Here is a 24,022-nt window from a genome sequence, read left to right as displayed (position 1 = left end):
GAAGGCCCTGGGTGGCCAGCAGAGTGGTACAGGGGCAGAGGAACCCAACTAATAAAATAGAGACTTTTTTCTACTTCAAGGCTTTGTCCATGGTCATTTCTATGACCAGGGAAGGGGAAGGTAGGAGAGCCGAGGCAGAGCCAGCCTGGAGCAACAGTGCTGAGGTGGAGAGCTCTAGTCTGGCACAGAGGTCGACAAGGGAAGCGACATACGCTTTATTTAGTCCTCAGGGTACTGGCCTATGAAATGTTTTTTCCTTCAAAAGTTGACAGCTAATTTTTTTTAAAACATGAGATTTCAGATAAAAAATCCCAATGTTATTCTTCCCATGAAAGATTGGAAGATTTATTAGCACAGAGCCTAAAAGGCTGCCAAGTAACAACAGGGTGGAGTTGAGCGCCTCGTGGCACCTTCCCGTTTACCGCGGAGCCCCTTCAGTTTACTGAAGTCCTCACCACTCCCTATCTTCCCCGGCACTGGGGCCACGGGTGAACTTTGTTATCGTGCTTGTACGGTTAAGCATAATGTGAAATAGTGCATGTGCCCAGGATGATATCAAAAGGGGGCACATGAAAAATTAGACTGAGAAGGGTCATGTCTCTTGAAAAAAAGAATGGGAGACAGTTTCTTGCATTTTTTTTTTTTTTTTGGCCACGTCTCTCAGCCTGCAGGATCTTAATTCCCCAACCAGGGATCGAACCCTCACCCCCTGCAGTGGAAGCCCAGAGTCTTAACCACTGGACTGCCAGGGAAGTCCCAGGGGCTTATTTCTTTATGGAAGAAAAAAGTGGTTTGTGTTTGGTATGGCTGCTTCACTCCTCCGAGTTACCAGCTGGTCCCCTGTAGAAAAGTGAGTTTATAATTCCTGGATAACACAGTGGTTTGCTAGAGTTCAGCAACTAAGACGGAATAAGGGGAAATGCCAGCTTTTATGGGATTTTTGGCTTACTTTATGTTAACAGAGTGTGTTTCTGAAAGTCTCCCTCTAAATTCATATAAACCACATCCTGACATCTAGCAGTCTGATGCCTTCTTTTCCTGCCCAATGAATCGACCCTTTCGGTACTTGAAAAGATACTTGTGTGCAAATTGTCTGTACCTGGGAATCCTTTTACGCCATCTAACCCCGGCAATCCTGGGGGGCCTGGAGGTCCCGGGACACAAGGACACTGTGTGCACAAAAGGCCTGGCTCCCCTGCAATGAGAATATGCTTGCATCACTCACAAACCCATGCCGAGTCCTTAGAAAGGACATATTTTCGAACCACACGATCATTCGTTACGCCTAAAAATTTTTCATGTATTGAAAATCATTTAGGACATTGTACATATTAATAAAAACATCATTCATCTATTGTACCTGCTTACTTTATCTGACCTTATTTTTTGCATTCTGAGAGAGGAAATCCCAAGAGCCTAATATTAAATATTTACTATTTCAGTGTTTCTCTCCTCGAGTGCAGGCTACAACCCACATTCTAGGAAGAGCCAATGATTTATTGCACAGGTGCTAAATAAATGATTCATTTCTAGATAAATAAATACCGTTAGGTAATCCTTTTGGAAAAGAAGCCGTCTCTGACTGTCTGCTATTTTGGGGTCATTGTTGTCTCAGGGAAATATAAAATCAGTGATAATAAAGATGATGAGAATGGCTTATTCTAGTTGAGAAACATCACTGATTGAACCAACCTTTGGGCCCATCGACTCCTGGGATTCCTGGAGACCCTGTATGGCCTGGAGGTCCACCATCTCCAGGGGGACCTCTGCGAAGAACAATACCACCTACAAAGAGAAAACACCAAAGCTAGTTTTTTGTTTTTGTTTTTGTTTTTTTTGCGGTACGGGGGCCTCTCACTGTTGTGGCCTCTCCTGTTGCGGAGCACAGGCTCTAGACGCGCAGGCTCAGTGGCCATGACTCACGGGCCTCGCCGCTCAGCGGCATGTGGGATCTTCCCGGACTGGGGCACGAACCCGTGTCCCCTGTATTGGCAGGTGGACTCTCAACCACTGCGCCACCAGGGAAGCCCGAGTTTGTCATTCTTAAAGCAGCTTTTCAAGAAAGCTGTTCCCAGTCTTCCACATACATCTGCTATTACAATGGTACGGTCAATAGTTAATTCTCTCAAATTGTTGTGTTCTATGATCTAATTTTTGGTCTTGCCATTTCCAATATAGGTTGAAGGCAATGCTGATGAAACTAAATATGTACAAACAATACCTATAGCTTCCCCCAATTTCAGAGCAACAGGTAACAGTGGAAACATTTAATTTGGATGGAATATGTATGTGTTACATTATGTCTGTTCCATTATGAAAGAATGCTTATTTTGTGATCCAGTTATCTGTGTCTTTAAGTTGAATGGGTAGTTATCTCTGAACAGTAAAATCTACTTCCACTTATAAAACAAATACATCATAGGGATGAAATATACAGCATGGTAACTATAGTTAATAATAGTGTATTGCACATTTGAAAGTTGCTAAGAGAATAGGTCTTAGAAGTTCTCATCACAAGAGAAAAATTGTAACTACGTATGGTGACAGACACTAACTAGACACTGTGATGATCATTTCATAATATATAGAAATATTGAATCAATATGTTGTACCCCTGAAACTAATATAATGTTGTACATCAATTATACTTCAATAAAACAAACTGAATTTAAAAACTAGAAAAAGAAGTAAAATCTTATGGCACTTTTATACTTAACGTAGACTCATGTATACTTTTACATTTATACATTTGTAGATACTTATACATTTTCATATTCATTTCATATTTAACTCAACAAATATTTGAGTACCTACAATGTTCCAGCCCCCGTGCTGTATGCTGGGCTTCAAAGAGTAAATGAGACACTCCCTGACCTCAAAGAGCTTTGAGTCTTATAGGGGAAACTGACTCAGACAAGCAATGTGGAAAATTCTATGATCAGGATAAACCTGAGTGTTATAAGAGGTAGGTGGGCTCAGTGAAAACTTTCTGCAGGACTTTGAAGCTCCAACGGGAAGGACAGATAGGTGTTGCTTAGAGAAGAAAGGGTAAGAAACAAGAACAGTCTCTGAAGGGCGAGGGAGCATGGTGCCTTTGGAGCGGGAGCTGATCTACGGCAGGCGCCCTGTGGGCCAGATCCTGATTTGAACATTCCTGAGCTTCGTGAGCTGTGCGTATCAGGCTTGTCATCGATAAAATGAGGACACAAAACCTACACCTGGAGAAAGACTTGGAGGGCTAGAAGTTGTTCAAACCCCTGATATACAGTAAAGTATTTTTGTTGAGTTTTGCTTTGCTTAGTTTTCCATAGATCCACTCCATAGCTTAACAGCTTGTTCTTAGACATTGTCTTCTGTTAATAGGATAATTTCTTAGATTGTTGTTAGCCTAAAGGAAAGCTTTTATTTATTTATTTATTTATTTATTTAGGCCGTGATGCGCTGCTTCTGGGATCTTAGTTCCCCGACCAGGGATTGAACCCAGGCCACGGCAGTGGAAGTGCCGAATCCTAACTACTAGAACACCAGGGAACTCCCTTTATTTTTAATATTGCTCATATAACTAGACACTTAACTGAATTATTTTATTACTACTAAGAGTTTTCCAGATTATTCTTTTTAATTTTCTATGTTTATTATTATATTGTCTATAAATAATGTTTCCTCCTTTCTTAAAAATATCACTGATGCATGGAAGATTCTTAAGGCTAGTAGGAGGGTTGGGTATAAAACACAAGACCTCCCAGGAACCTGCCAGGAAAGGCATGTAAAAATATATAGAGCGATCTGTATGTTCCTGAGGTTCTATATCCCTATCAGCCACATACAGAATGCTAAGTGGCTCTATCAGGGGGTGGAGAGAAAAGGATAACTTCATCAGAACTTCCAGGTACCGCTTCAGAGCCTCTGGGCTGCAGCTCTGTGGTTTCTGACCCACTTTTCCTGGCAGCATCTTGCTCTGGTCCATGTTGCGCACCTCTAGCCTCCTGTCCTGGGGCTTCCCTGCTGATGACAAGACACAGGATGCCGCAGGAGCCATGCCAACACAGCCTGGAAGTGTGTGTCTGTGGGGGGATGTGGGTGGGGATGGTAGGGTGTTAGTCCCGTCCTGTGGGGCACAACTTTGACCCATGTGAAATAGGGTCTGGTGGGGAAAATCTTGCCTCTTTGTCTCCCCAGGAAAGATTATCCTGAGATGAAGTTATACAGCTTCTTGGAAGATAGTCTCCAGGGACTGAATGAGCAGTTGCGCTTGGCCTAGGCCAACTTGATAATGGTCATTCCTTCCCTGCTTCTCTCCCCTTGTTCCTGTTTCCTGCTCCACCCTCTGTGGGAACTCTGGCTAACACTGGGCTGCGCTTGCAAAGTAGCCCTGCCACCGTAGCTGCTTCCACAGATAGTTAATAAAATGAAACTCCAGTGGAAACATAACTCCTACGGTCCACACTGATGGCCAAGCTGCGTGTAAGGTTCATCGCCCCCGATGGGCACATCTCTGTCACCGGGCAACGTACACAAAAGGGCATCTTTACCTGGTGGTCCTGGAGGCCCTGGCAACCCTGTAGGGCCTGGTGAACCAGGACAGCCAGGGGACCCGGGAAGCCCCACTGCGCTCTTTCCTGGGGGTCCTCGCTCGCCTTTACTTCCTTTTGCTCCTGGTACTCCAGGGGCTCCTTGGAGGCCAGGCCTTGATGACCCTTGGAGAAAATAATCATTTATTGTTTTTTAGATGTTTCCCTGATTAATATACATTTGTTTTTCAATTGCAAAAAGTGATATATTCTTATAAAAGTTGTACAATTGAAAAGTATATAGAGCATATAAAAGTGAATTATCTGATGTCCCTTATCTGTGGCCTTGTTAAACTATCACAATCCAGCAGAGCTCAGACCATTCCATTTCAAGAAGATAATTTATGTGACTTATTACAAGGGGCTGAAACAGAGGTTGGGATGCACTGTAGTCTCTTGATTCAAAAGGACTTCAGGAGAAATTCTTCAGTATATGTTATTTTATAAATTCTTTTTATTAGAGACTAAAAGATGCCTATCTTTCAGGGTCTCCAATGAGAAAGAGAGAAAATTGTAATTGGACTTTATTCTTGCCAATTGTCTTAGTTATATTAAAGGGTACCCTGGGGGAGGCAGGCATCTCCTGGGGCAGAAGCCATGCCAGGTGATACAAAACCCCCTTCTTCTGTCCCTTCTAAAATGACCCGGATGTGAGAAGGGCAGTCTCAGATCTCTGCCTCATAGTTAAGAATCTCTGCTGAGAAACCAGTGGGGGTAATATCCGATTATTTCTGATTATTGAGCTTGAAGATTTTGGCCTAAAGGCTAATAATCCTTCGGATTGACATCTGTTTTAGAGCTTTTTAATTTTCACTTGCTGGCTTTTTAAACCATTCTATTCATTACTTGGAAGGAAGTCTTTCTTAATATTTGGTCAGACCTTTAAAATCCCCTTTTGCATCATTTCAACTTCAAGAAATACCTGCTGTTAAGAGTTTGGTATATATTTTTCCACGCATATGCAAGAACACATAATATTTATCCATTGATCTTTTTCTTTTGCAATAGGATTATAATATACATGTAGTTCTTCAGTCTGTTTAATTTTAATTCATTTTCAAAATTATGAAATAGTTTAAATATACAGCATAGTACAGAGAAAAATACAGTCAATGGCAGGGCTTACCAAATCTTTGCTATTTTGTTCTTAGTTTTGTCTCCTTTACAAAATGACACATTACGGTACGACAGTTATAACTGAGGCTACGGTGGTTGACCTTTAACCATCCTTGATCCTATTCTTCCTCTCTCAAGAGGCAACCACTCAAATGACTCACAGATATTTTTTCCACTTCACAGAATTGTCTATGTACCACAAACAATATATTTTTAAAATTAAAACTTTACACAACAGCTGTAATCTATGTGTCTTTAGGCAACTTGTGATACACTATGAAAACTATCATTTTAAGCAACCTAGTTGCCATAAAATTAATTGTTTTTCTAGCTCTGTGCCTCTTCTGAGTTTCAAGCCTTCTGCTCCTTACACTGAAGTTACTGTCTTACACTTAGTTAAAACTACTGAGAAGTAAAAAAGAGCATTTCTCTATTACTTTGTGTCAGTTTCCCAGTTTCCACTCCCTTTTCCCCTGCAGGTCACAAAGTTAACGATTAAGAAGTTGGAAACACTTGTATATCAATGAATGAAACATTTGTCTTATGTAAATACTGTAGACTCACTAGAGAGCAGTGTGTTTTCCACTTAATAGCGTGTCTATTGGTATCCTGAGAAACATGTACGTACCAGGACTTCCAGGGGCTCCAGGGGGACCACTGGGACCTGTGAATACATAATAGCAATTAATTGTTTACAAAGATGTAAATATCCCCTCCCCCCGGTTACTGAAATCTTGGATGACGATATAATAATAATATAATAATACATTTTTCATACTTTTTCTCCACTCTCACAGAGGTAAATATGAGAAAACTTCACTCATTTAAACAAACTGTAAAGAAGAAACTAAGTTCATCTTAGATGTCTAGCACTCAAAAAGGGGGAGGGAAGAGAGACAGGGGTAGGGGATAAGGGACATGAGCTACTCTGTATAAAATAAATAAGCAGCAAGGATATATGGTACAGCAGAGAGAAATATAGCCATTTTTTGTAATAACTTTACATGGAGTATAATCTACAAAAATATTGAATCACTATGTTGTACACCTGAAACCAATATAATATTGTAAATCAACTATACTTCAATTTTTTTAAAAAAGTAAATCATGCTACTTTATCATCTTCAAATAATTCAACAAGACACTTCCTAAGAGTCTGCTCTGTGTTTGGTATTTTGCTGGGATGATTCAGATGCCAGAATATTAAATAGCTGGAATCGTCAAGAATATGAGTTTGGTCTGGATCCGTCTCAGATCGCTTATAGCTGTAACACTGCGTAGGGCTCTAATTCTTTGATGTATATGAGTGATTTATAGTAAGCATATCAGATTTTTAAAAATCTATGTCTAATACTTATCTGTCCATTTGTTTAAGTACACTGAGACTTTTACCCCTCTTAAGTAAAATTCTTCTTTGAAATCTTATTTATATCAATAATTTTCCTAGATCAGTGGTTCTTAATCCTGTTGCAGGTTAGAATTAATCTGGGGAGCTTTAACGATCTGCCAGTATCCAGGGCCCTCCTCCAGGCAATTAAATCAGAACCACAGGGATGGGACCTGGACATGGTTCTTATTTAGCAGTTCCTGGGGATTTTAATGTGTAGTAAGAGATAAGAGCTATTAGCCAGATCTTTGCAATCTATCAAAAGGGATAGAACGTAAGTAAATGTGACTTTAATTCATGATGCTGGAAGTCAGAAAACCAGGACTTCAGTTCCTTCTTGTCACTATTTGTGTGGATTTGCTCAAATTATAGCTTTTCGGGGACTCCATTTTCTCTTTTGTATCCCACTGAGATTGCTGGTTTCGGACACTCCCACCTCCTTCTCTCCAGCCATGTTTGTGTCTTCCTACCAGACTTGAACGTTATGCTTTCCTACATAAAGATAATTCAGTTACCTTCTACTGTATACCACCTATGGAATTTTCTTATGAAAATTAGGAAACACCAAAAAATATCACCACCTATGAACATTAGGAGACCTCCCTTCTCCTCGTGCCAATTCTGCGTCTGTAAACACATGCTATACATTTTGCCTTGAAAGACAGACATGGAATGATCAGCAAATGCTTTAGGAAGAAATTTCTTCTCACCCTGTGGGCCAGGAGCTCCCTGGGGCCCTGGTGGGCCTGGAATTCCTTCATCTCCCTTTTCCTGGTACGCATCATAATATTCTGTCTTAAAGGAGAAAGAAATTAATAAAGAAAAAAGACAGCTATTTATGGACAGCTCGCCAAATGCAATTACTTCAATTCCTTCTTTTTTGGCTACAATGATAGTTTCCTTATTTTCCTGAATTCATAGGTTTATGTGTTAGAAGGATATGGCAGTTAAGTATATGGGATGGATACATTTAAAAATAAAAGTTAATCTGGTATCATGATATCATATATTTCATGGGCTTTCAATTAGAAATACATTTTATGATGTGGCCCAAATCACATATACACATTTCAATATACATATACATAACTATATATGTGTGAATATGTATACAGAAATTAAAGTTTCACAAAATAGTGACTTCTTACAACATATGATCCACTCTGATATTTTTTATTCTATTCTATTTCACTTTTTAAAAATGCTTGTCCTGAGGACTAAATTTATTTCAAAGTATATTGGGACCTACACATCAAGAATACTTTATTGATTGTTTCTTTAAATTTCAGGACACTGTTGACCTTCAGACAAGGGTTTCCTCAGTCCAAGGACTCAGGACTATTACGTATTTCTTATTTTTTTTTTTTTTGCTGTACGCGGGCCTCTCACTGCTGCGGCCTCTCCCGTTGCGGAGCACAGGCTCCGGACACGCAGGCTCAGTGGCCACGGCCCACGGGCCCAGCAGCTCCGCGGCACGTGGGATCCTCCCGGACCGGGGCACAAACCTGCGTCCCCCGCATCGGCAGGTGGACTCCCAACCACTGCGCCACCAGGGAAGCCCGACTATTACGTATTTCTGAAGTGATCAGTGGACCTACTGCTGGTCTCCTTAACCATCTACTTCCAAAGGAGAACTTCCTCTGAAGTTAGCAGAAGCTGCAGAGTTATGTGGTATTGAGCATGAGAAAAGAAGATAGAAAGAAGATAGAAGTATAAAAGTTTTTTAAAAACTTAGTTTTTTCATACGCTGCCTGGGGCCAATTCGTTCACTGACTTGTTTAAAGAATAGGTAGGCAACTAGAGCTTTGTGGTTAAGCAGTATAAAATCACAAAAAAGAATTACTACTAATCATAGTACTAATAATGTAATAATCTCCTCCATCATAAAATCTATAAAGACATGTGAGTACCTTCCACGTAAGTACTTTCACAGAATAGCCTCTTTTATTTTCCCAGCAACCCCTTAAAAGTATCTTGAGATTACTTGCCATCTGAATCATTTGCTTGTAGTGTAAAGAGGCTGATTTCTGGGACCCTCCTCCGGTTACTGAGTTGACTTACTTAGCCTGAAGGGTCTGAGAACTGCGTTTGTAACAACACGCACACACACTCCCCCAGTGACTCCTTTGCCACCATGGAGGAGCTTTCTGTCACACCTGCACAGTCACACTGAATGTGAGAACCACTGTCTTTTGAGGAAGGAAAGGAAGAGGCCAGACCTCAGAGCCTGGGTCTTTTGCACTCATCTCCTTAAGCTGCAGAGTCACTGTATAAAATGTAGCCACCCTGCAGTCAGGAGCTGACAGACATCAAATCCATGTTCACGCCGGGGAGGGGAGGACACAGCCTGCCACTAAGGAGCATGGGCTGGGGTCATTGGTTTTTGCTGGTCCTGTATTAAACCCAGGGCTGAGCTTCTGCTGCCTCACAGTGCAGGGCTGTCTTAATGGGGCCCAGCTGGAGATGGCCACCCTGCTGCCCATGCTGTCCTCCTCTGCTGCCTTCCTGCCCTACTTAAGGGCAAGGGATTACTTACCTTGGGCCAGGCCTGATTAGACAAAGGTTTTCTTCTCTATAGCCCAGGATGGGCATGGCCAGTGCATTCCAGGGACCAAGTAGGACCAAAGAAAAATACTTGTCCATTATCAAATGGACAAATAATGACAACAGCTATTTTTTTTGCCCCGGTTTGATAAAAAGGTAAATACTGTAATCTCTATCATAGCAGTCAAAAAGAGACAATGATTCAAAATTTCCTTGATATTTTGAAAGACTTGATCAAACATGACCTTAAAATGGTCTTTAATTACACTTACTGGACCACGAAATCCTGGAGGGCCCATGTCTCCTTTCCACCCCTATGTTGAAAGACAGTTAGAAATTATGAGCACATTAATCAAAAGTATTTACATGTTAGGTATCCTTAGAAACCAAAATGCACAGTTAAACAAATCTATGCTAAAATTGATGTTATTTCTATGAAATGTACAAACCAAGTTAACATGAAAGGGATACTACTTGTGATTATCTTCCTGGAGGGCCATTATCTGAGTCAAGAATCTTATCTACAAGGTCTGGAAGAAGTGGCTCTTGTTCTCTAGGTTTCTTCCACATCACGCCCTTCGAAGGATGTTTGCATCATTGCGTGCTCTCCTGTTCCCACCCAGACTAGAGGCACAGAGAAACCAGGCTGTGGGTTGTAGGCAATTCCCGGTGTCCCAGCTATAATCAAACTCCTTTCTTACCTACTCAGGAAGGCATTCCAGAATTCTACTGGAAGTGATATTAACACAGGATAATAATCTTGAATCTGCATATATACCTACATATGAAAACTATTTGAAAATATCTGTAACGTGTTGTCAGAAACAATGATGTGGAATACGGTCCACAGTTAACTGATGATGACCTTTCAGTACATCGTGACCCAGGTTGAGACTCACGGGGACCAGCCTACCCTTGACCTCCTATGACCTGAAACTTCCTCCAATCGCAGGTCCTTTCCAGCTTCTTCCTCGGGGAGCTGAAATCTCAGCTGAGATTTGAGCTGAAATCTCAAATCTCAGCTGAGAGTGAGATGAAATCTCACTCGTCCTAAGTCAGCTTCTACTACACAGGACAGGTGTAACATCTTTCCCCTTCAAGTGTTCAAATATAGTTGCCACATCTCTTGTTTCTTCTTAACAAATATGCTAAGATGTTTTAGTGAGCTCTAATTGCAATTCCTTGTACCGAGTTTCAGGACGTGTGGGGAAAGGGTGACGAAACCCAACCAGTTAAAAAAGCTGAAGATAGATGTTAGGAAGGGAATTACCTTGATGCCATCTTCGCCCCTTAACCCAGGGAAACCCTTGCTGCCTTTGGCTCCCTACGGAGAACAGTAAAGTGCGTAGGTCAGAAGACACATTGATAATCAATCTCTTCTGTAGGAAGCAAAATGCTTTAAACTCCTTTCGGGAAAAAAAATGTGCTCAGATGACCTCTCTCCACAGTGAGGGTGTAACACTATGATTCTCAAACATAATTTTTAAAAGCTATATGCTTTTTGTTTGCTTAAAACTACTTAGTGACTCTCAAAAACCCTTCTTTGTCTAATAGGACCGACACTTTCACTATATTAATGGGCCACGTCACGTCTTTACCTCAGTGCCAGGGAAACCGGGGGCACCATCTTTTCCAGGCTTTCCCTAAAACAAAAGCAAAACAAAAACACGTAACTTAATAAATATGGGTAATTTTAATAAACATGAAAAATTAAATGATATGATCATCTCTTGACCTTAGGCAAGTAAGCCTGACTGAGGTTTCCCCCACTTATTAAAAGGAAAAACTATTAACCACAGAACAGGTGATGACTTTCTCTTGCCAGGGAAGGCAGAAGCCAGTCAGAATGGGAAATTAGGGAGGGTCACTGGAAAAAGGAGAGGATATTAAGAGCTAAGCTTAAACTAGAGTTAACACTACCCATCAAAGCTTAGAAGGAAAATCAAGGAAGCACTGAACAGAGAATCGAACAGGAAAATCCAGAAAGAGGGAGGCGTTCACAGTCTATTCATTTGCGGTGTTGGCAATTCCCTGAACTCCAGATGTGCCTATATTTAAATATATGTATAAAAGGTATTTTGCAGCATTCAAACAGACAGGGCTTTTGGGATTAACTATTATGATAAAATAATAAATGATATGATAAAATTAAAAATCATATTAGTTGAATATTTTTTCTTAGAAAAAAATATTTTCCCAGCGTATAATTTTTAGAGTTTTTAAACAATATATGTTTAAATATTTGCAAAATAGAGCTGGGTGGGAGAGTGAGCCTCTGTTACTTCTACATTCTCCTCTTTTTTTACCCATCACCCCCTATATGGATGAAGATCGTTTGTCAAAGAAGAGGATGAGGCTGATACACAGAGAGGAGCAGAAGTGAAATGGACAGAGTCCTGCCCATTTCATTTCAGGTTCAGAAGTCCTTGAAGCTTGTTTTTTTTTTTTTTTTTTTTTTTTGCGGTACGCGGGCCTCCCACTGTTGTGGCCTCTCCCGTTGCGGAGCACAGGCTCTGGACGCGCAGGCTCAGCGGCCATGGCTCACGGGCCCAGCCGCTCCGCGGCATGTGGGATCTTCCCGGACCGGGGCACGAACCCTGTCCCCTGCATCGGCAGGCGGACTCTCAACCACTGCGCCACCAGGGAAGCCCGCTTGAAGCTTGTTTTAACCTTGAACTTCTCAGATATTTGAACAAATAAATTCTAACTCCCAAATTTTTAAAAAAAGTTTAGAAAATCTAAGCTAGTTTGAGTTAAGCACCTTATATTCACGACCTCAAGAGTCCTGAGTACTGACTAATTTAGGTTGCCCATGACACTGAATTTCCAAACTCACCTGCGGGCCTGGTTCTCCAGGAGCACCTTTTTCTGATCCGTAAGATTCTCCAGGTGGCCCCTGTATTAATGAGAGTTAGGTCAAGTTTTGTAAATTATTGATTTTTGACTTACATTGATTTTTATTAACTTTTCCCTTCTGTTAAAATTTTTGAAATGGTGGGTTATCTAAGAAGGACATCTTATTTATGAATATTAATTTAAAAACAGATGCTGGAGATAAATCGTAAGATGGGTGCCATTGGGTACATGTAAAACAGTGCAGGGATTTCAGCCAGAAGCGGCCATAAAATAATTCTAGTATTTACGATCTCTGCGGTAAAATACTACCGTGCTTCAGCTAATATTAAGATTTAAAGGTAGATCATACATCAAAATATGCTCTAAGGTTCTACTTTTTGTTTCAAGGGAACAACATGATTCTTAGTGACCTACTGAGGGTCCAGGGCGTCCAGACTGGCCCATGGCTCCCTGGTCTCCCTTCTCCCCCTTGAGGTCCTGTCACAAAAACAAGTTAAGGTCATTACAAACAGATCAAACTAGATATTATTGACTATACTTGCAAAAGTCCTCTATCTGTTCAATGGATTGGATTTTAAAGCTACTTATATACCTCCTGTTAACACACCACATTATCAATTTTCACATTTTGAATTTTATACCTGGGAACCCCCTGAAACAATATACAAACTTTTTGTGTGCTACATTTTATTTATTTTTTAAACTGATGTATAGCTGATTTACAGTATTATATTAGTTTCAGGTGTACAATGTAGTGATTCAAGATTTTTATACTCCTTTTATAGTTACTATAAAATATCGGCTCTATTCCCTGTGCTGTACAATATATCCTTTTTATAACCTTTTCTTTTTTTTAAAAAAATGAAAGTATCCTTTAGATCAAACTGTATTAAACTAATTTAATTCTTGAATCAGTTTTCTATAAGCACAATTAGATCATTTCTTTTTTTTATTATTTTTTTTATTTTTTATTTTTTTTTTTGGCGGTACGCGGGCCTCTCACCGTTGTGGCCTCTCCCGTTGCGGAGCATAGGCTCCAGACGCGCAGGCTTAGCGGCCATGGCTCATGGGCCCAGCTGCTCTGCGGCTTGTGGGATCTTCCCGGACCGGGGCACGAACCCGCGTCCCCTGCATTGGCAGGCGGACTCTCAACCACTGTGCCACCAGGGAAGCCCAGATCATTTCTAATGTAGTTTACTTTCATTTTTAATATACTGAAATTATTTTCACTGAGATCAACTATTTTCTGAGTAAATGTTAGGAGGATTGAATTCATTAATTAGGTTTGTTTTGCCCTTATCACATTTTATTCATATATTGTGAAAATATAATTTTCAAAAGCAATTTTTTCCCAATGTGAGTATCCTCCTGAGGGCATCATTTTTAGAAATAACTCAATTTTGTCCCCTGGGTCAAATCTTCCAGATCTTGCTTTTGTCAAAATAAGATTTTTTCCCATCAATTTTCAGCCAATAGAGCTTTAGACTTTATTAAATATACTTTTGTTGATTAATTCTGAAAAGTTCAGTTATTCTCCTCAGCCAATTTTTTTCCAGTCTTCAATGAGAGTTATTATTTTGGCCATATAAAACTTCACCATGTTCTGTTTTAACTCTTCTAGTTTTGTTTTGATAATTTCTATCATTAAAAATTAATTATATTGGAAAGAGATGATTAAGGGATTTCTTCTGGGGTGATGAAAATGTTCTAAAATTGCACATGGTTATAGCTGCACAACTTTATGGATATACTAATAGCCACTGAATTGTACACTATATAAGTGAATTTTATGGCATGTGAATTATATCTCAATAATGCGGTTAAAAGTTAATTATAATTAAAACCCATGAATTTTATTCTTTAAAAGGGTGAAAATTATGGTATGTGAATTATATTGCAATCAAGCTATTATTAAAAACAGTTAATCATTAAGTTTAAAGGAGAAGGATGATTTATGTTTATTTCTTAGTTAATCCACAAGAAAATTGTTAGCTTCCTCCTCACTCCCCATTCCCCTTCCCAGACATTCCAGGATCAACCTGGTGTCTAGGATTGGTGTATGATGTTGTGATGCACTTCTTCTGAGCATCTGATTCAATTCCATCCTCTGGTCCTTCTAGCTACCCCAGTGTGGGAGCAAAAAGCACGTGATAATGTCAAAATAACGAGTCACAGTGTCCTTGGAGAGGAGTGGGGGCCACATTGCCTTGGGGTTATGACGGCAGGGTAAAAATGTTCCATTTGATTATGATACTGCTCTACCCTTATCTTTAGGTCATTGCTATCCAATTGCATCAGAGCCACACACCATTTTGCTACTGTTTATTCAAAAATACTCACCATATACCCACCCTATGTTAGCAACAAGGAGAGGGATGGGGATAATGGGTTAGCAAAATTAGATCTAGGCTCTTCCTTCAAGAATGTTGGGAGTGGCTTGCCTTGTATCTTCCCCATTTCATGTTTTCTAGTTTTCGAGTAAAAGATGGAGAAGGAATAAAAGCCCAGTTGGCTGAGCTGGGCTTAGGTGACAGAGCTTATAAAAGAGGTAAGGGATCAAAGGACCTCATCCTAGAAAGGGGAAGGCGCAACCTTAATAATAAAATTGAAGAGTTACCGTTCTGTTAACCAGGCCGGTTAGTGTCACGATAACTGTTCCTGGTGGTCCCGGCGGTCCTATTAATCCTTTCATACCCTAAAGACAAATACACTCAGGAATAAAAAACTAAGCTTGAGAGATCTACATTTCCTCTTTAGTTCTTACCTAGGAAGATAAAGCAAATGAAACCTGAGACACAGGAAATACTTTCGTTTCAGTGTGACTTAGTGAATCAATTGTGTAAGTTGATTGCTAGGGAACTTAAAATATCTTGCCCACAGATAAACCACAGAATTTAAATTACCCGCTCTCCTTTTTGTCCTATCACGTTATCGCCCATGTGACCCTGTAAGAAAACACAAAACCAAATTATTTTTTTAAAAATGAACATGAATGTATAGTCTAAACCCATTAAGGTTCAATGTTTATAATTGAACATTTATATTTTAACTGTAATGTTAGTATCGTGAAAGTTATTTTAGCTGTTTCTTGGAGTGGAGTGGCAACATGTTTCTTTTAAAAGTAGAGATCTTGAAGGGCAGAAAGCTTAAGGGGTTTACTTAATAGGGCAAGTGATAACGAGATGGTGTGGGCCAGGGGAAGGAGCCCAGCTCGGAGGACATTTTTCTGGCTCAGCCACCAGCCAATTTTGCTTCCTCTGGCTGGTAACTTCCTGATGCCCTAGTTTCCCCATCTTAAAAATAAGAGGGATGTGTAGCTGATCTTCAGGATTCTGAAATTCAAAACTTAATAGAGAACTAAGAATAGAATTCAAGCAACCTGACTTCACTAGTAAGTTAGTGACATGAGATAAGTCTGTGAATCATCTCTCTTCAGTAATCTATCATTTCAACCAATGTGTCTTTGCTTTTCTGCTCTTGAGTTTGCAGATTTTCCCCCAAGTAGGCCACAGGCTGTAGAGAAAAGCACTTAACCTGAACCTATTCATCTCACAGGGTATGTATGTGTGTGCACGTGTGTGTGTGTGTGTGTGTGTGTGTGTGTGTACACACATCAATGAAACAATAAATGTGAAAGCACCTTGGCAAGTACCCTACACACAAAGGCTATCTGATAGTAAGTAATTTCCTGGTGGGGCTCAGCCTTGCTCAACATTTTCTTACTTAAAATAATGAAGGGGATCAGAATATGCCACCCCAAAATATACCACTTTGGCAGAAGAATTATTTTGAGCTGAAGGCAAGTGAGAAACAGCAAATGCAGAAAAAGTTCCTTGTTCTCCCCCATCTGCCTCAAGACAGGGCCTAAATTTCCCTTTGTGAAGGTGTCACCCTCCCCTCTCCTGTACCAGGAAGAGAAGACAAGTCATCACTGGAGACAACACACACTTAAGTCTGCATAAACAAACTTTACTGAAATAACACTTATCTTCCGTTAGTTTCCCCCATATATTGACCTTTCCACAATCTACTGCCCCTTGAAGCTCAAAACCCTGTTCCTTTGTCCTGTCACTCCTCCACAAATTTATCACCCTTTGTTAAAATGGTATACAAGCCTCTGGGTCTGACTGCCTCTTTGGGGTCTTTTATTTCATTTCTGTGAGGTCTCCACATGCATATGAAATCAAACTTTCTTCCTACAGTTAACCCACTCACTGAACCTAAGAAGATAGAAGAAAAGGTTTTTTTCCTCCCCCATACTAACAGTTGGCCTTTGTAATAGAAAGAAATGCAGGACTGTGCTTAATGAGTCCATGAATAGTCATTTTTATTTACTAGTATAAAAACAGGTTGGCTTTGGGAAGCAGCCCAGTAAAAAAATATATAAGGTAAAGTGTTGCGGGAAACATAAAGAGTAGGAGTCCTTGCCCTTTTCCTGATGAGGAACTCCTTATAATTGAATGAAGACGCTTTGTATCAGAGATCAAGTTACTGAAGTGCAGGGAGAAGGGATGTAGGAGGTGCAGAGCTGCTAGCCATGCTTACTTCCCTGCTGGGAATCCTTGTGAGTTCCAGAGGGGTGCCCAGCAGTGACCCACATGTGGAATCAGACTGAGTTTGGCTTTTAGATCGGTTAGGATGTTCTGGCTGACACAACATACGAATTGTCATCTACCTTAGGTCCTGGAGGTCCCATGGTTCCTGGAAAGCCCTAGAAAAATCCACCAGTTAAAATTACAGCAGGTAATGAATCAAGCCTAAAACTCTGTTTAAAATTTTAGGCTATAATTCTTTTATTAGTTACGATGTGTACAGCAATGGTGGCTTCATACTCACAAAGAATCCTGGAGGGCCAGGGGGACCAATAGGTCCAGGAAAACCTGGAAGGCCTGGCAAACCCTTTAAATTAAGAGAAGAATTAGAATAAGTTTAAATTTACTTCTCACTGAAGAACAATGTCCATTAGTTAAATGCATTAAACTATTTTAGAAAAATCAGAGCCTAATGTTTCTTATTTATGGCTGCAATTGATTTCAATAGAGGCCATGTGTGACATGTGTTGCCATGTATAACAGGCTACCAGGATCATTCTGATGGTACTATTTCCAGGAAAATGACCAGAGCAGTTGCTTTACTTTAGAAGAGTTTTACAATTTTTAGAAATGTTTCCTCTCTCTCTCTCTCTCACTCCCTCTCGAAGCATGCTCTTATCTCTGGGCCCTTCCACCTGCTCTGCCTCTGCCTAGAATCCTCTTTCCCCCGATATCTCTATAACTCACTTTCTCTCCCTTTTCTTATCTTTATTCAAACGTTATCCTTTCCATGGGGCCTTCCTGCCCATCCGACCTAATGTCACAACCTTCCTTCTAATCTGGACACTTCCTATCCCCCAACCCTGCATTATTTTTCTCCTTGGCATTTATTACTGTCTAATACAACATATACTTAGTAATTTACATTTTTAAATATTTTCTCCTTCTAGAATGTGCCATGAGGGCAAACATTTTTGTTAAACTATTTTTGAAGATCTGTGCACTGTGGTATCCCCAGCACCTAACTAGCCCCTGGAACCTACCTGGCACGTAATAAGGATTTCTTGTATGACTGAAGGTCCCACTACTATACTTTCAGCAGTAGCACAATGTGGTACACGGCCAACACTCAATACACATTGAAGGGATCCATCCGTGTCCCAGATTGCTACTATCTCCTCTTACTAGATGCCCTGCCCTCAGCATCTGGCTCCCTAAATGCTTCCTAAGCAAAAAAACAAGAGCCATCATATTCTGCATCTTTTCTCAAAAGCTTATACGGCCCCGAACCGTGTCATTCTTCAGTTTTGCAGCCCATCATTAGCTGCCATGGCTCACCATAGAGATGTTCAACAACCTTAACTCAAACTCTTTGACTCAGTCAGGCAAATTCCTATCTCTGCCCAGGAATTTCCACCTATACTTCTGAATTAAGTTAAAATATTTCTGATTAATTAACCTAAAAGTTAGTATCAAAAGATCCCCCCCCCCTTTTTTTTGGCTAAGACACGTTTATTTTTCCTACTTCTTTACAGCAAGAAAGCTTTTTGAGGGCCTTCAAAAACATATACCAATCAAATAACTTATTATCAAAAGATGCTTCTGAATCACAGAGTAAAGTGCACACAGCCACCAAATAGCTCTTTCCTTGTATCTATTCTGGATCACCCTCCGGCTACACACGTAGAGATCAGAAAGCAAACTATTCAACAGGAGAAAGGTGCAGTTAAATAAAATACTACTATCATGCAAACTTTACAATAGGACTGTTACGTAATATGACGATTTTAAATTGTATTCAACGTGTAATACAATCTTACCCGGGATTTCAACAAATACAAAGTGGAACACAACCATTCCCTGAAGGCTCCTTCTTAGATTTAGTAAAGCTTGGGTGATTGAGACTTAAGAAGAGGCTAAAAGACATATGTACAAAATCACCTTTTTTATATGAGCTAAATGTAGTTTCTTATAATGAGGTGAATGTGTTAGAATAAAATGAGGTAAATATGTAAATAGAAGAGATATGAATATCTATGAAGAACATTTGTAAGAGAGTGAGAAAGAGATAGAGGGAGAAGAAGAGAGAGAGAGAAGAAGAAGAAGAAAAAAGAGGTGGAAAGAGAGAGACAGAAAGAAAGAGATGGATAATGATAGGGATCTTCTCTGAAGAGCATACCTGGAATCCTGGAGCTCCTGGCAACCCAGGGTCACCTTTTCCATCAAGGGCTACACCTTCTCCTTCAGCAGGAGCCCCCTTGAAAATGAAGAAGTTCATCAAACATAAGCAATGTTATATCTTCAAAACTCCTCTAAATGGTTATTCAAGGTCACACTGCTTCAAGGATAAAAGCGCTTTCAGGATATATACTTAGAGAAATGCTTTAGGATTATTTAGTTATTCCATTTTGAAGAATGTAAAGCATTTTCGTATTTTCTAAACTTGACCATTTACTGTGGAGGGAAGAAAGACACAAGAATAATAGACCATTTCCCAAGACACCAAAATGAGTGGCAATTCCTTATCTAGAATTTGGGGCCCTGAGCATAAGTTCAGCTCTCTTTTCCCAGACCCTATTTTCCTAAAGAATAATACAAAACTTGTATTCCTGAAGACATATCTATGACAAGAAGTAGAAGTTGTTCAATAGGAATAAATATCATGTCCTAATTCCTATGATTTCTGAATTAATCATGAGATCTGATTTGTAATTACTTATGTCTTATTGTTTAATACAAGTCCCTTTCATATGTACAATTAGAGATTTTTTGACAATCACATGCCACAAATAACTTACTTTCTCTCCTTTCAAACCAACGGCACCCTAGGAAAAGGAGCGGCATATTAGCGACCAGAGGCAAATCAAATACACAGCATCCCTGCTTTGTCCTCCCTGCTATTCTGCCTTCTCTCCCTGCTCTGTACCTCCCACTGGCTTTTAAACATGCTCAAGTCTTTCTCATTTAAACAAAGTCTCCCCCTAAATCCACCCTCCCCATACTGCCTTGTCTATCTTTCATGTCATTGGCAAACTTCCCACTCTCTTCATCTCGCACATCTTTCTTACACTCACGTCTATGTCCTCCCTCCACCTGTCATGGAAGTTAAAGTCTGCAGTGACTTTGATGTTACTGAAACCGACGACAACACATTAGTTCCCGCCTTACTGGATTTCTCAGCAGCACTAGGCAGCTGTCTGTCACTCCCCTTTACTGGAAATTGTTAAAAAGGAGATGGGTCCAAGATGGAATCACTCCTGTTAGGTCCACAGCAGTAAACCAAGACTTAATACCTAACCTGACTACGGTTTTAACCTACCCTAGGAATGTGACCTTTGACCCGCCAACCTGGAAATTCCTGGTCTGCACTAATAAGATATTCCACCCAATAACACCTTCCATTCCCCTTAAGAAGAGCTTTGCCTAAGAAAATGCCTTCTTTGTTAATAAAACAATACATTCTTTGCTAATAATGTCATTTTTTCCATTCCCTCTCTGGCTTTAAAAACCTTTCCTATCTATGGTCGGATGCAGCAACTCTCTCCTTGCTAGATGGGATGCTGCAGGACTCATGAATCATCCACTAAGGCCAATATTAGATGGTCAGATTTACTCAGTCAAATTTTTATTATTTAGCAACATCTTCCCTGGGCTTCCAGAATACACTCCCTGCTTTCTTCTACCTTAAGGGTCCTTCCTCCTTTACAGGCTTATTGTCCTTGATCTCACATCACATGCTGGAGCTCTCTAAGTCCCAGTTCCAGGGCCCTTTTCTCCTCTCTTCCATCCTTGAGTCACCACAATCCAGGCCTTTCCCACTGTCTAGTTCACATCTCCCCTTCAGTGTCTCAAAAGCAAAACAAAGTCTCAAAGTGCATTTATTCATTCATTTCTCAACTATTAGTTGAGTGTCTACTGTCGGCTGCTTCAGACTTCCCCAAGGTCATGACAGATTTCTGTATGTGGTCATTCCAAAGGAAACTCTTTGTAATTGTACTTTATGTCTTGGATGGGGAGTTAGAAATATAAACGTACCGGGATGCCTGGGTAGCCTGGTGTCCCCCGAAGTCCTGGAAACCCTTGCTCACCCTGGAAGACATACAGAGCTTGTCATTCTTCTTAGTTGTTCTAGAACAGCCTATTGAGATAATTTCCCTGTTTCTCTCTTCCAACCCTGCAGTGGTAAATCTAGACAAAGTAACCCAAATTCCTTACAGCTACTGGGTCATGAGGCTGAAGGCCAGGAAACCATTATCTTAATTGAAAACAGGATTAGAATCTACTGTTTCTCAAATTGTGCATAAATGGCAAAAGGCTAATTGTGCCAAGAACTTTTCAATTGCTGCTTCCTTGAAACTTTAGTAATTACTCCTTTCATGGCCACCATTCTGGGGAAAAGGAGAGTGCAGTCAGGAAACAAAGGAGATGAATGAACATCGAAAAGCTCAGTCATTCTATTCCAAAGACCAATTTTGCATTCCAAGCCTTAGTTTCTGATTTATATACACTCACAACCTCAGATGCAAATAACCATTTGAGCCCCCAGTTATCTTTCGGTGGGAGAGCATCAGAGAACTTCCTTAAAAAGCAATCAGAAAGCAAGGTGGGGAGGACTTCCTTGGTGGTGCAGTGGTTAAAAATCCGCCTGCCAATGCAGGGGACATGGGTTTGAGCCCTGGTCTGGGAAGATCCCACATGCCGCGGAGTAACTAAGCCCATGCACCACAACGACTGAGCCTGCGCTCTAGAGCCTGCGAGTCACAACTACTGAGCCTGCGTGCCACAACTATTGAAGCCCGCACACCTAGAGCCCCTGCTCCGCAGCAAGAGAAAACACCACAATGAGAAGCCCGCGCAGTGCGACGAAGAGTAGCCTCCGGTCGCCAGAACTAGAGAAAGCCCGCATGCGGCGACGAAGACCCAAGGCAGCCAAAAATAAATAAATAAATATTTTAAAAAAGAAAGCAAGGTGGGGGAGGGGAGGGGAATTGGATGCAGACACTCCAATGGTACTCCAAACTTCCAGTTATAAGATAAATAAGTACTAGGGAGGGAATGCACAACATGATAAATCTAATTAACACTGCTGTATGTTATACATGAACATTGACAGCGTAAATCCTAAGAGTTCTCATCACACACACAAATGTTTTTTCTTTCTTTAATTTTGTATCTATAAGAGATGGTGGGTTCACTAAACTATTGTGATGATCATTTCATGGTGTATGTAAGTCAAATCATTATGCTGTACACTTTGAACTTATGTATTGCTGTATGTCAATTATATCTCAATAAAACTGGAAGAAAGTAAAGAAAAAGGCATAAGAAGAAAGAAAACCATCATATGTCTGCCCTGAAGACACATACCATCGGTTCTGGCTAAAAGAATATTTCAAGGAAAGCCTAGCCTGTCTCATTACTACTTCACCTTGATTTATTCATTTAGCAAAACGTTAACTAACCATCTCCTGTGTGAGGCATACATACCTTAGAACCATTGCATCCTGGCAAACCGACAGGTCCATACGGTCCAGGATGGCCTGGGATGCCCTAAACAATAGAGCAAGTCTCAAAAAGGAGAGATAATCAGGCCCCGGGAACAGGTGGAAACAGTGCAGAAACCATGGTGGGAAAAGATGGGCTAATTTAGATAGTTCTTTAAGTATAAATGGTTATTTAAATAAAGTAGTAAATTAGTTATTTTAGATAATAATTTAAATAAAAATCATAGCAAATAAAATAGGCTAATTAAAACCAAAAATTATCCAGTGAGATACAGATATTTAAGATAAAACAAAAGGTCTTTCTATATAAAATAAGTCCATTAGCATGCTGTGTTAAGCTGGTGTAAAGGAAAGAGAAGAGGGAAGTGTGCACAGAGATAACTATTTTATTATTTTATTATCCTGTGCTATCAAGCAGAGTTTATTCTATTCTATTCTATTCTATTCTATTCTATTCTATTCTATTCTATTCTATCCCATCCCACCCCATCCCATCCCATCCCATTCCATCTCAATCTGTTCCATCTGTTTGTATTTCAGGAAATATAATTTGACTTGTATGTCTTGTAAATCCACACTCTAATACACTATGTGATTCTGATATTTTCATCATGTAGCAAATGTATCAGTACTCATTTTCTTGTGCTATTGCTTTAACATCTTTATTAAAATGAGCTTACTTCTTATTATTCCATTTACACATTTTTCTCATTACTTACTGGAAGTCCAGGAGGACCTGAAAATCCTGGTAATCCAGTTGTTCCCTAAAGACACAGAAAACGGAGAGGGTGGCAAGAAAAAAACTCTTTAAAGATGTTCAACCTATAAACAAAAAATGATTTACCATGCCAATAACCCCGTTCTGCAACTATAATTGGGAACACTAAAAACTATTTGAAAAACAAAAAAAGGCTTGACAAACTTTGTAAATCTTCCATTTATATAACTTTTAAAAGAGATGATTAAGATTGCTTTGGGCCTTTCTTGGGTAGATTATTTCAGGTTTAATTTGCATACAGTAAAGTGCTCCAATCTTCCACAAACAGATTGAGGAATGTTTATATATGTGCATGTGCATATATTGGTGATACTGTCACCCCATCCAGACATAGAACATCTCCAACACCCCAGATGGTTCCCTCATGCCCTCTCAAAGTCAGTTAACACCTACCCTCAACAAAGTAAGGACTATTTTGACTTCTACCATTATAGACTGGTTTTACCTGTTCCTGAACTTCATCTATAGAAGTGTATCACACACAATGTACTCCTTTGTGACATCTGTATAACTTTTACAGTGCAGATTTCTTTTTTAAAAAAAAGAATTTTCATCAAACAGTCAGGCTAGACTAGTTGGACTACTAACCCTCACGCCTTTGGGACCAGTGAATCCTGGAAGTCCTGGAGAGCCCTAGATCCAAAGGAGAAAACAAAAGGTAAGCACTGTGACAATTATTTGGCACTAATAAGCCCATAAATGAAAGGTCCCAGTTTTATTCACACACCAAAGAG

At 40.1% G+C, this 24,022-nt stretch overlaps 1 protein-coding gene across 1 annotated transcript in view; it reads right to left on the bottom strand.

The window, feature by feature from the left end:
• The window catches only part of COL4A3 (collagen type IV alpha 3 chain), a 134,867-nt gene that overhangs the window by 44,044 nt on the left and 66,801 nt on the right, over window positions 1–24,022 (bottom strand). The window contains exons 4-23 of the mRNA XM_004262633.4: window positions 23,877–23,921; window positions 23,230–23,274; window positions 22,494–22,556; window positions 21,042–21,095; window positions 19,805–19,831; window positions 19,186–19,263; window positions 17,311–17,373; window positions 17,150–17,185; window positions 15,378–15,419; window positions 15,092–15,169; window positions 12,889–12,951; window positions 12,455–12,514; window positions 11,217–11,261; window positions 10,889–10,942; window positions 9,891–9,932; window positions 7,785–7,869; window positions 6,316–6,351; window positions 4,533–4,697; window positions 1,693–1,785; window positions 1,100–1,195 (exon numbers count right to left, since the gene is read on the bottom strand). Of these exons, the coding sequence (XP_004262681.1) occupies window positions 1,100–1,195; window positions 1,693–1,785; window positions 4,533–4,697; window positions 6,316–6,351; window positions 7,785–7,869; window positions 9,891–9,932; window positions 10,889–10,942; window positions 11,217–11,261; window positions 12,455–12,514; window positions 12,889–12,951; window positions 15,092–15,169; window positions 15,378–15,419; window positions 17,150–17,185; window positions 17,311–17,373; window positions 19,186–19,263; window positions 19,805–19,831; window positions 21,042–21,095; window positions 22,494–22,556; window positions 23,230–23,274; window positions 23,877–23,921 (1,270 nt within the window). The remainder of the gene's footprint in view (window positions 1–1,099; window positions 1,196–1,692; window positions 1,786–4,532; window positions 4,698–6,315; window positions 6,352–7,784; window positions 7,870–9,890; window positions 9,933–10,888; window positions 10,943–11,216; window positions 11,262–12,454; window positions 12,515–12,888; window positions 12,952–15,091; window positions 15,170–15,377; window positions 15,420–17,149; window positions 17,186–17,310; window positions 17,374–19,185; window positions 19,264–19,804; window positions 19,832–21,041; window positions 21,096–22,493; window positions 22,557–23,229; window positions 23,275–23,876; window positions 23,922–24,022) is intronic.

Source organism: Orcinus orca, chromosome 7 (genome assembly GCF_937001465.1).
Source record: "Orcinus orca chromosome 7, mOrcOrc1.1, whole genome shotgun sequence".
In the NCBI taxonomy this organism is placed as follows: domain Eukaryota; kingdom Metazoa; phylum Chordata; class Mammalia; order Artiodactyla; family Delphinidae; genus Orcinus; species Orcinus orca.
The sequence above is the reverse complement of the archived record's forward strand: the minus strand, read 5'-3'. Positions and strand labels throughout refer to the sequence as shown.